The sequence below is a fragment of the Rhipicephalus sanguineus genome, chromosome 1 (assembly GCF_013339695.2).
Source record: "Rhipicephalus sanguineus isolate Rsan-2018 chromosome 1, BIME_Rsan_1.4, whole genome shotgun sequence".
In the NCBI taxonomy this organism is placed as follows: Eukaryota; Metazoa; Arthropoda; class Arachnida; order Ixodida; family Ixodidae; genus Rhipicephalus; species Rhipicephalus sanguineus.
The window spans coordinates 122,939,883-122,953,000 of NC_051176.1; the positions used below are offsets into that span (position 1 = coordinate 122,939,883).

Genomic DNA, 13,118 nt, shown 5'->3' on the forward strand with positions numbered 1-13,118 from the left:
ATGAGCTGAGCTTGTCCTTGGCCTCTTTTACCAGAAACCTATGGACTAGCCCCGCTCACCCATAACATGGAAGGGGTTAGAGGCCACTAATAAAGTATATGTTTAAGTGTAAATCAAGAGAGAAAAAATTGCTAAGCTGCCTTGACTGTGTTGCACGGAAGGGGCTAAAAGCACTTAATGACTTTATCCTTACGCTCATGCGAATAAACCTAATAGTTACGAAAATGCAATTGCAATCTTATCACAGGTGTAGAATGAGCGCATCTTGCCTTAAAAATAATTTTGCAAGTTGCTACATGTTATTCTTGAACTTACTTTATGGCTTTATATTGTAGGGTTGGTTGAAGATTCTTGGAAACTTAAGTGGCTGAGTAATAATGAGTTCTAGAGTTTGCAAACTGTTATGCTATGCTGACATTGCGGTTAGCACAGATTTTGATAAAATTCTACTGTTTGTTGTACGCATAGTGAGTACTACAGCAGCAGGACCCAGCGGCGAGAGTTTACTGCCAAACCTGGCATGTACTGTGCAGCATACTATGCAGAAGATGGTCACTGGTACCGTGCTAGGATTCTGCAAGTTTTGAAAGGTCAGTGCTTGTTTCAGCCTTCACTAGTGCCTTAACATACAATGGTCTTGCTCATGAATGTCTGTGCCTGATATGAATGAAAGAAAGGAATTTTGAGGGCTCGTTTCTTTGTTTGATATTATCTTAGAGGGACTCTAAAGGCAAATAATAATTTATGTCACAGTGAAAGCTCAATGTATGACAATTTCTAAAATGGCAATATTATCAGCAGCAGTGCCCTACTTTCCGAGAAATTAAGCAAAATGTATCGCACGATGAGCGCCACGAGCGGGACAATTTGGAAATGATCCCGATGATGTAAGAGAGTCTGAATACAATTAATCGCTAGTAATCAAACTAGCTGCAATGAAAAAAGAACCTTCCATGCATCAAGAGACGTAATAAAATGCTGCTTGTTTGTTTCTGTTTGATTCGTGGAAAAAAGAACCTTTGGCGTTGCCATGGGGAACGGCGCGCGTGGTTCAAAAGTTCCGTTTTTGCCGAACTGCGCTTCGCCCAGTGCCCTGCTTCGCTCATGCAGTCGCTTCTTAGTGGTAGTTTCGGTATTGCATACTGCCGCGTGTGTTTTTCACGCTCGTGAAAGTCCCTCTGACTGAAAGTTTGACAAAATGCCGCATGCACGTGATGTTGCCGGATGCCCGAATGGTGCACGCCGACAGTGCACGCCACCGCGCAGTAAAGGCGGCCAACGTTGAGCACGGCAACAGTGACGTGAGAAAGACCGCTTTCAGGCGGGTGATTTGAAGTGCGCTAACGCGATGCGGACCACTAAAACATGATTTTATTTCAAAATAAGCACTTCCTTGGTACAAAAGAAGCACTACGAGGTTTCTGGACCGCTATTTCAACATTCAAGGTCGACTTAATATTTGCCTTTAGTGTCCCTTTAATGAAAAACAGATAATGAAGCCAAGGAAGGTATAGGAGGTGTTAATTGTACTGTTTTAAGTGTGTTGTAGTAATTCTGATACAGATGGGAAGAGAGTAAAGTGGACGAAAAGACAACTTGCCGCCGGCAGGGACCGAACCTGAAGGTTATCCGAAGGTTGCAGGTTCGGTCCCTGCTGCAACCTTCGGATAACCATCAGGTTCGGTCCCTGCTGGCGGCATGTTGTCTTTTTGTCCACTTTACTCTCTTCACATCTATATCATAATTACTACAATACACTTAAAACAGTACAATTAACGTCTCCTATACCTTCCTTGGCTTCATTATCTGTCGGTTTTCATTAAGGTTGTATCAAACAATGGACCAGCCCTCAAAATTCCCTTCTTTCATTCATTCATTCATTCATAGCGAGGGTCTCGTTCCGGCAGACTTGATGCCTCAAGGTATTATACGAGGGCTTAGTGTTCAGCTGTCTGCTGATGAAAAGATCATGTGTTACGTCACGTCAGCTGGTAAAGAAAGAATGTTGCACACTCGCTGCCATGGCTTCGAACAGCACTGACTAACACTCCCAGCTTTGCATGCACATAAATACTCAATAAAGTGGATGAGAGGACGACTGCCACCATAGCTCAATTGGTAGAGCATCGGGCGCATTATTCGTAAGTTGCATGTTCGGTCGCTGCTGGCTACAAGTTGTCTTTTGATCCACTTTACTTTCGTCACAATCGATTTCATGATTACTATAATGCATTTAAAACGGTACAATTAACGTCCCCTATAGCTTCCTTGACTTCATTATCTCTTGGTTTTCATTAAGGTTGTGCCTGATATTTCCTATTTGATATCCTTCAGCTTGTCATGCTACAGTGCAGGCATGTGTGTACCAAACAGAACTAGAGACCCAGGCTAAGCAAATTCACCCTTTGCACAGTTTTGTGTGCAAAGCATGGTAAAGCGGCTCTACATATACAGTCGAACATGGATATATCGAACCCACATACAGTGAAACCTCAGTGATACGATCACACCTCATACGAATTTCAGGGTGATACGAATTTTTCGTTGGTCCTGGCCAAGGCCCATTGGCCTGCACTGTAATGGAATACGGCTGTTGCGAACCGATTTGCACCCAGCGACGTTTGATACGAACGTAGGCTACCGCCCGGGTACGAAGAGGTGCTGTCCGCGCTGTCGCGGAAGACGCGCCAAGCACGTGCGAGCGCGGGAAACGCAAGCATGGGCATGCGCGCCGCACCGCCAAATCGTCAGAACCACGGTGTAAGAAAAACACTTTTCTTACGGTCAGAAAAAAGCTTCAGGGACGCGTAACGGCCTCCGACACTGTGTGCATGAATCTCTGAGGCTCTTATGTGCCTCCGTGTGCCTTCGCGTTTAGATTACAGAGGACATTAGCGCCATGCTTTTTTTAACGCATAGACCCGGGCTGCTGTTGTTGTACTGTGTTTACACCTGCCTGCCTCGTACATCAGACATCCTATGAAAGGTGGACGAGGACCGAAAGAAGGCAAGGATGGTCTTGGCGGAGGATTCAGGCGTCACAACGTCAACATGCGCGACTGTTGAGGTCGCACTTGTGCGGGCACGACCGTAAATCTCCCAAAAAGCATCCCCAACACCTCCGCGATAACAAGATCATAACACAGGGCCGTAGTTCTGTAATTTTGTGGCCGTGATCCATCGCGTCAAAGCGCTACTGTCGTTACTTTCGTTGCAGCACTCCGGTGTCGTGCAAGAAAGCATACAAAAATTTGGAAGGGGCTACTGCTGTCGCGGGTCACAACGAACCTGGTTCATTAATGAAATATACTCGCGTACGGCTCGTATATTGACGAGTGCTGGTATAATTGCCGACATCTAAAAACTTAACTAACAATCATTCAGGGTTTTTCCTGACGTTGCTGCGGCCTTGAAAAACAATAAATGAATACGTACGCCAGCTTTATTTTGTCGCACGCTAATTTTCCATGCTTTCTGGTGATACGAATTTCGGATGATACGAATATTTTTGGTGGTCCCTTGAGATTCGTATCACCGAGGTTTCACTGTATATCGAATTTTCAGTTATATCGAACTCGTGAATTATCCCCTTGAAAATCCTTTGTAAAACTATAGAAATTCGCACGTCTATATCGAACGGTATTTTTACCCACCATCGGATATATCAAACGCCGCGCGAGCTGAAAGGTGGGCTTCTGCACTCGCTGTGCCGCGCGACCTTCGCGGCACCGCGTCTCAGCGGACACCCGAAACGCTTGAAAAATGTGAGGGCGAGAGGGCTCGGACGGTACTGTTGGGCGCGTTCTCCAACTTGTAGAATGGCTATTTTTTTTCTCTCTCTATCTTTCTCATGCTGTCTCCGCGTTTTCGTCGTCTCGGAGAGTAGGAACGAAGGAGGCAGCAGCCTCCTCTTTTCGCCTTTTTCTTCCCTTTTTTTTTTTTTTTTGCTGTTTTGTGAGTTTTGATCAGCGAACCACAGCCCGCCCCTTTCGTATTTGCTCAGCAAACCACAGCTCACCGCTTTCGTACATCGCTGCTGCCCTCGCAGGTAGCCTGGGCGCCCGGGTAAGCCATCGCAACTGATCGCGAGCGCTTTGTTGGCGGAGTTCACTTCCGTGAGTTATCGCATACTACCGCATTCCTCTTTTCCCTGCGAGCTCAAAAACATCGAGCTGAAGTTTCTGCTGGCCAACACGACAATGAAGCTGCAACCGCTCGACCAGGGCATCATCAAGTCCTTCAAGGTGGGCTACAGGAGGCGACTCCTTGATAGGCGGCTGGTAAACCTCCGCATGGGTACCGAGCTGAAGGTTGACCTGTTTGGTGCCATTCAAATGGTGACGGGCACCTGGCGAGACGTGAAGACGGACACAGTGGCCAACTGTTTCCGGAAGGCAGGTTTCGTGACGGCGGAACTTGCGGAAACCGGTGACGACGAGCGCATAGACAATGCATTTCGCAAGTTGTTGTCCCTCTTCCCGGCTGCCGTTCCACCCGAAGTGTGTGCAGACGATTTTGTGAAAGCGGACTCCAATGTTCAGGTTGTTGTGAGCCTCGCTGATGAGGATATTGTAGCTGCGATCGCAGGGACCCAGGATGCCCAGGCCGACAGCTCAAGTTTCGACGAAGATTGTCTGGACGAGGCAGTGGCTACACGCTCGTACTGCGCCGCTGAAGTGGCCGTTGTTTGCGGTGACATGGAGTGAACTGGGCTGTCGCACCTGGACAGCTTCGATAAGATCGAGGTCAGCGTCTTCAACTTCATTTCGAAGATGAAGAAGCAGGCCAAGATAAGCAATTTTTTTTTTCACGCAAATAAAACATTATGTTGCATCGTGTGTGTGTGGAATTAGTTGTCATTCTTGAATACGCCGTTTGTAGGTGATCGTCCGCCACTGGTAAGGTCTCGGGGCCTGTATTTTTTTATATCGAATTTTTCGTATATTGAAATAATTCGCGATCCCCTTCGAGTTCGTTATATCCGTGTTCAACTGTATTGCAGGTAACCAGTGGTTAGTTTGCTTTGAATGGATATTTATCAATGGGAAACACGACTGTTGATGACAGAGGCTTAGGTGAACTGATGAAATTGAGAAATTTGCTGGCATACAATGGAAGCTGCTCATGCTAGACAGTGTAAATTGGAGATTGTTCAGGGAGGCCTTTGTTCTGCAGTGGGCATTAAATATGCTGCTGATGATTATGATATAGGTAATTTAACCGCCTATTTATTTGGTGCGCTCCTTCTATCATCCCGAAATAAATGCAAAAAAAATGACAAAAATTCACATGGGCAAACAAACGCTATTCAGCTTATTCATAATGAAAGTACACAACAAAATGGCTCATGCCCTCTTGCATTTCACTCACCAAGTGAGAACTTGAGCTGTTTCCAGTCAAAATTTGGCTTTTCTTCAATGGTAGTTTAAGTTCATTGGGGCCTTTCCACGGCAAACTGTAGCCACACTTTTTGACAAAGAACTTACCTTTGCTAAGTGCCGACGATAGCGTCTTAGGATTTGTTCCACCACACCATCTGATAAGCACTGTGTTACATTGTCATTGTTTTAGACGGCGAAAACCAAGACAAGTTATAGTACACAATACACAATGGTATGCGCTAATGATTGTTCCTGCCGATGCCTTTGCTTTAGCAGAAAGATAGGACTTGACTGTTTCAATGCTGGTTGTGTGCTGTGGTTGTAAGTGTCACAAGATAGCCGCTGGTTCTGTGGTGTGCCACAAGGCCTAGTGCAATGAGACGTGAAAGTGCACCAGAGACGTGTAAACCATTGGAAAGTTGTAAAGACCTTTATTTATATATCACACACTGCTGAGACCTAACAACCACTGTTTTGGATGGATGGCCTGCACGATTACTTTATGCAGTGCTATACATTGTGTGGATGCATTGTTATACAGTTTAACCAAATTTTCGGACCTGCCTTATATATGGACATCTTCAGAGACTACCATGTACGCGACAGAGCCATTGTATAAACGCATATGAAATTTTGGATGCTGCAGCCCATTCCCATCCAATCTTTTGGACTTTATGCCATGATTACAAGTATGAAATGCCATTAATCTAAGCCACCACAACCTCCACGTTGATTGCAGCCTTGAACCAGCACCCTTGTGCACTGATCCACTTGTAAGGTGTAGCAATTCCCAAAAGTCACCTTTGCCACAATGCAGGGGTATTATGCGGACACTATCAAGAATGGAAACGGCCATTTCCACAGGACATAGCAGGTGTTTCTTAGTACACCCATACATCCACAGTCTCCTATAATAGTATGAGCACTGAGATGCTGAATAGGTGTACTGGCAGGCCTTTTGAACTGTTTCAGACAAAGCTGTGGTAGTTTGAGCTATTGAGGGCAGTAAAAAGGGCAGTAAAAAGGCATGCATTCATTTTTTGCATACTGCCCAATGTTTCTCATGATCATGTCGTCCCTAGGGAATAGAAAATTCAGATGTTTACTGTAAATCATTTTTGAGGCACAGTGGCATCATATATATGCATTCGGTAAAAGGTATCTGAGTACGGAACTTTAGTTGATCTTTATTCTGTGAATATTTTTGTGCATTGTATAGCAGCCTTTGGTTCTTTCCTCCTGCAGATCATGCCAAGGTATTTTATGTAGACTTTGGCAACAGTGACAGAGTGAACATCAATTATGTATGCTTCCTTGAAGAGGAGTTTACATCACTTCCAGCACAGGCTCTTTGCTGCAGTATTAAGAATGTATGTATCGTACTTGGTTTAATACTTGAAACAACCTAGTTCGGACATGTACTGTCGGCCGTAAAAGTTTGCGGGATGTGCAGTGCGTGGCGGAGCGACGGAAAACTGCATTGCTGCGTCACCTACCGTGATGCGGCGGGTGTTGAGGCTATCGGCCACAGCCTCCGCGATTAGATCCGGCAACGGCACGTTGCCTAAACGCGCCGTCGCTAATCGCCGAGGCCGATAACCTCAACACCCGCCGCATCACGGTAGGTGACGCAGCAATGCAGTTTTCCGTCCCTCCGCCATGCGCTGCAGATCCCGCAAACTTTTGCGGACGACAGTACATAAAACTTTTTTTTTTCTTGTCATGAGACACTAAACGGCACTAACTTGTCTCGCACTAAGTTTTGATTGTTGTAGAAAGTGTATCGATAAACAGCTGGTAATAAACTCCATGTGATGACGTGATGACGACCCCCATGTTCCTGTTGAGTTACTGCTGCTTGTTTATTGCATGATGTGATGGACATGAAGAAAGTATATTCTCCATGTTGTGCTCTTGCTGCATGAAATAGCTGGATTACATAGTATTGTTAGGGCCATTTCTTAGCTATTACTCAAGGTGATTAAAGCTCAAATCTGGGGTAAAGAGAGAACCTATATGGCAGGACAATGTACTGCTTGGAGCTTAATATAGTATGAATACCTACTGCAGCAAAAAATTTTTGATGTCCTGTAGTCATTGGTTATGAGTCACTTAGACATCACATTATTTGACGCATCTGTTACAATGTATAACAGTGAGTCATGATTTGATTAATTGCACTGCTTTGTAGGTGAAGTCCACATGTGGCCCAGGCCTTTGGAGTTTCGCTGCCGTTCGTGCATTTCGAGACAAAATCTCTGGACAAGGAACAAAGTTGAAAGCCTTCTTTCACTCGCAAGATATTGTCACTGGTCGCTACACTGTGGACATTCTGTCCGTCAATGAAGACCATGTCTCCATTAACTTGTCTCAAGAATTCCTCACTACCTGCTCTTCAGGATACCTGCAGCCCAACGTAAGGCTCTAGTCTGATCATTTTGCTAGGGTTAATTGCTTGACTCGTGGCCATCTTTTGTTTCTGTACCTAAGTACAGTAGGCTCTTGTTAAATAGAACCTGAAGGGACCAGGAAAATGTGTTTCATTTAACTGTAGTTTCATTTCCTGAGAGATGAACTGGGGTGCAGAATTCAGGTACAAAACCTCTCTTACTAGAGGCAGTTGTTCCATTTAAGCAGCGATTCCGTTTAAGAGATTTTTGTTTACTGAGAGTCTACTGCATACAGTGAACTCATATATATCGAACTCGTAAAAAACAGGAGTTTGTTCGATATATTGGATAACTCGATATACAACTTTTAATGGAATTATTGTATTTGCGATGCAGATTTTGATGCACAAGTTGGCTTCACAGCATTCTCTTATGATAATGTAAGGAAGACGCCTTCGTGGCAATATGCTCTTTTTTTTTTATTGCGGTTTGTAGTTGGGGATGCGGGGTTACATGCAGAAGTGGGTTAAACATGAGAAAATACGATATTAATGTAAAAATAGGGCCACAAGATCTTCACACACAGCTGTGCGTGCTCTTCAGACGCCGGACACGTCTAGTCTGGCGTGGCCCTTGTCGGCCTTCTTTTTCAATATCGTAGTTGGAGTGCTTCTTGGGATGCTGTACGCAGTGGAGACGTAAGGCTTCTTTTCACCGAGTTCAACTGTATTGATTATTGCCGATTTTGCAGATAACAGCAGGGTATTCTGTTCTATGGCATCTATTGCGTTAACAAACCAGCGGAGAAGCGAACGGCGACCCCGCATGAAGGGCTGGCGATGCAGTGACGAATCATGGGGGGAAGCACGTGATGACATGCAGTACGTTATACTCGCTCCATGCGACGTCCTCCTAACCACACTGCTAGGTCTCCCAAATGCACGAGGGAAAATCCCCTTCCGTGAGAGAAAGCCAAAAGTTTGTGAAGGAAAGCCAACCTCTTCGGGCGATTCCAGCGGCCCATGTTCAATATAGCAAGTGTTCTGGCTAATTTTGTTCAATGTAGGCGTAGATTTCCCTATGCATTGATGTTAAATCATTGCCATGATTGAAAATAGTTCGATATAAAGGATAATTCGATTTACCCAATTACAATATAGTTGGATTCAACTGTATTAAGTTCTGTAAGGGGCGGTATAGAGCTTTAGCATAATGAAGTGACACCATGCTATATGCTATGTGCAAATTAATGCTGGAGTCTTACCATAGTTCAGCAAAAAAATTGGAGCTCACTCGGACTCACTCAAGAAATATATTTTGCTCTGAGGGCTCACTCGGGCTTAGACTAATCACAATTTTCCTCAACCATACTCACTCGGACTCAAACTCACTGAACTTTCACACTCGCGGCTTGACCTGAGTGTGTGAGCCTGAGTGTGTCGACTCATTAGTCCAGTAGCTTAAAATTAGCTTTTTCGATCATGGTGCCAATGCTCTTTAATGCCAATATCTCCCATAATCAGTGCTCTACGATACGCCTTTTGATCTTGCACCTTCAAATACATATTATAAGTAGTTTCCATCCAGTAAGGACATTTTTATGAAATAAGTGACTCACACGAGATATTTTATCAAGAACTTCCTGCGAAAGAGTTTGCGGGGTGAGGTAATGGCACCCCCCCCCCCCCCCCCAACCCACGCCTCTGATCAGTAAATATTGAGGTGACACATGAACCGTTGACATGTGTAAATAGACTTGAGTATAAATGCTAGCTGATATAAGACTGATAGCAATGCTAAAGACGAGTCGATAGGACCATAGGTCAGCAATGGAAGGTGGAGCTCTCTCAGACTTGCTCAAGAAATACATTTTGTGCTTAGGGCTCGCCCCGTCACGGTGGTCTAGTGGTTATGGTGCTCGACCGCTGACCAGAAGGTCGCGGGATCGAATCCCAGCCGCGACAGCTGCATTTTCACTGGAGGCGAAAATGTTTGAGGCCTGTGTACTTAAATTTAGGTGCACGTTAAAAAACCCCAGATGGGGTTCATAATCATATCGTGGTTTTGGGACGTTAAACCCCAAATATTATTATATTATTATATGGGCTTAGGGCTCACTCGGACTCAGACCCGCAAATATTTTCCTCAACCGGACTGACTCGGACTCATGGCCCGATCTGAGTCTGAGTGAGTCGACTCATGAGTGAGTTTGTCGACCTATGAGTCTTACTGCCCTTTGGGGTTTGGAGGGAAGGTGATGAAGTTCCACAGCAGCTTTGAATTTTGTGTGCTTCCGTTATTTTTTAAATTAAATTACAAGACACAGTGCCAACAATACGTGCTTAAGTGAAAAACATGGGGCATTTAAAGGGGAGAGCCATCTATATTGAATATATCACGTCGTTCTGTGGTGTTCCATCCGTTGCCAACAGATGCTTGTATCTGCTACCGGTGTCATGATGCTTTGACACCGAAGTATTAATGACAACTGGGTCTTCTTTTTGAAGTTGATCCTCTGTTTTTGAGTGCTTCCGGCTTAACAAGAGCGGTTCTAGTAGCTGCAAGTAGCCTCCAATATTTGGCAGTATGAGCAACAAGCCACATGTGCAGCCTGATCTTGGTGGCCATAGATTACATTCGTTTGCTTTCAAACATGTGAAAACCCTTGCCATGTAAAAGCACATTTTCAATGCTCTTAAAAGTCCTAGAATTGTTCTCTCTCTCTTACATTGGTGGCAGGGATCCCGCCTCAGACAAGAACTGGTTGGTGTCACCAGGCATAACAACAAGCATTTATTTTATGCTGGGAACTTGTAGCAGGAAAAAGGGGAAGGGTAAGAGTACAGAATGAATGAAAGAAAGCCGCACAAAGAAAGGAAAGCGCACTCCATGCTTGAGTACATCTCGGCAAGCGCTCGCATTGGTACACTTTCCTTCAAAACCCTTGAACTTTTTTTTTAGCCATGCAGCCTTAAATCAACTGTGTGACTAACTTCCTATAGTGTTGATTCGGCAAACTGCCCATTTCAAAAACCCAGCATCACTATACATGCATTTGGCTTTGTGTGACTTGCACATAACTGGAAGCGTGAACAGAGCAAAAGACTAGCGCTTCGGTACTGTCTTCTCTACAATGTCTACATTGCTTTCTGCGTGCCTTCACCCACTTTCTTTCACTCCATCTCCTGGCGCTCCACCTTCTGCACTTATGCTGCTTTTTTCCACCTCCCCCTGTTGAGCGAGTGGCTACATAGTGAAGCATGGGGAGCCTATAGGCCTTATGCAAAATTGCTGCCATCTGTCGGAGCTTTGACGAAGCTACCGATTCAGCGCCATGTTGGAGGCTTGTGTACGAATCATATTGCTGTCGCTGCTACAACTTCTTGCTTGCATCTGCTTTGATAGTAGGAAATCTGGGCATAAAAACGTCAGACGTTTGTGTAAGGGCCTGTACACGTTACTGGCGTTTCCTAGTTATTACGGTGACAGTTATTAGGTGTAAACGTGTAAAGAACTGCCTCACAACGAGAACGGACAAGTTTGTCACCGAGTCAGACGTAGGCCTGTCGTCATTGAGAATGAAGCTTTGCGCTAGGTTATAAATTTTTTCTGTCTGTGTTCAGTGTAGCGAATAAAGCGCTGTTAAATATCTGAATATCATGCATGTAGTGTGGGATTGTTGGAAAGAGGCGTTAGCGCGCGACAAGGCTAGGCACAGCAATGATGGTAAGTGCTGTTGACCCATTTCAAAGTGTTTCATAAGAGGCAGCCTACGTCGACCTGATATATTGTGCATCTAATTTTAATTTTAATTTTTTTTAATAAAAAAATATTTCGCTGCTGTAGTCACAGACGTATGTTATGTATAAAATTACCGCATGATTAACATTTCTGCATCTCACGCATGTGAAAAGTGAGCATCAAAAGTGTTAGTTGCTCCAAGATGTAGGTGCCGATTAGCTGGTATTTTATTTAATATCCTTCTGGCATGTGCTTGTAAATAACATGATATGCCAAGAATATTCGCGTTCACATCATCACCTACGGGGCCTACAGGCGCCTTTCAATTTCAACTCATTGCAGCAAGACAGTTTTCCATCGCTGACAGAACATTTGTGAAACCACCTCAGCACGTAACCAACGGTAGTGCACTCACGGTCGAATGTAACATATTTCCTGGAACAGCATTTTTTTTTTTCAGTTTCGTATGAGAAGTCCCAGAAGCTTCTGTTGACATTTCATAGCACATGGGGTGGATACAGGATTTTTCTAAAGGGGGCCGGCCCGAAAGCCCGGGCCCGGCCCGGCCGGGTAAGGGGTTCTTGGATTGGGCCCGGGCCGGGCTCGGGCTCTTGATCTTCGGGCTCAGGTCGGGCTCGGGCCTGAGCCAGGCCCGTATTAGGCCCGGGTCACATACGCATAGGTATAATTGCGCGTGTACGTTGTGTGGCTTTGTTTTTGCTGTTTTATGGGGTTTAACTTCCCGAAGCGACCCAGGCTATATGAGACGCCGTCGTTAAGGGCTCCGGGTAATTTAAACCACCTGGAGTGCATTGGCGTGCACAGAAATTGCACAGTACAAGACGTCTACAATTTTGCTCGATCGGTATGCTACTCGGGATTTCAAGAAACGCCTAATATAAGCTTCCGCCATTATAGTGAGTGAAAGACGTTCTTGGGTACCGTGTAAGGAAAGCAACAGTAAACTGCCTAGATTAGTGTATATAAGATGTGCGCGTTGGTATCTAGGGAAACATTCCGAGTATGCAGCTACGCTCGCATGCCCGTACACTGGCCAACACGACTTGTGAGTCATTAATATCTCAGGAGCTGTTTTTCGTGCATTTTAAGTGCAAGATGCGGAGCGACTCTTAACCCAGGGCAAACGTCGTTGTTGATTTTCCCATTACTAGTGGTGATGCGCCAGACCATAGAGACACTCGTTTCCCCGAGTGGCGGTGGCGGTGGCGGTGACTCGGGGAAGAAGGGTGGGACAAAGAACCTTGTTGTTTTGAACACGAAAACGTAGTGTAGGTTGGGTGCAGTTGCCTGCCGAGGCGTCAACACGACAGCTTTAATTTATGTAACGCTGCCCAGCCTGGCGTATTCCTCCCAGAAGCAGCTAGAGCAAGTTTTTTTTTTCATTGCATTGTGCAATAGATGAAGTTTGCAGGAGACTTGCTTCTTTTACTCAACAGCCCTAGCTCGTATGCAGTTGATGTAGACTCAACCTAAAAATTTCTGCCATGCGTTTTTCTCCACTTTATGCAGGTATTATATTTTGTAGTTGTTCTTTGAAATGCAAAAATGAGATTTCGTGGTTAGCACTGCGTGCGTACATGAAATA

The 13,118-nt window shown here is 45.0% G+C and overlaps 1 protein-coding gene across 4 annotated transcripts in view; it reads left to right on the forward strand.

The window, feature by feature from the left end:
* LOC119397143 (uncharacterized) overlaps positions 1 to 13,118 on the forward strand; it is a 51,884-nt gene that overhangs the window by 15,709 nt on the left and 23,057 nt on the right. For all 4 annotated transcript variants that reach the window (XR_007416333.1, XM_037664584.2, XM_037664587.2 and 1 more), the window contains 3 exons: positions 469 to 590; positions 6,627 to 6,751; positions 7,573 to 7,797. Coding sequence is in view for 3 of the 4 variants with exons in the window: in XM_037664584.2 (XP_037520512.1) it covers positions 469 to 590; positions 6,627 to 6,751; positions 7,573 to 7,797 (472 nt within the window). In the remaining variant the exon portion in view is untranslated. The remainder of the gene's footprint in view (positions 1 to 468; positions 591 to 6,626; positions 6,752 to 7,572; positions 7,798 to 13,118) is intronic.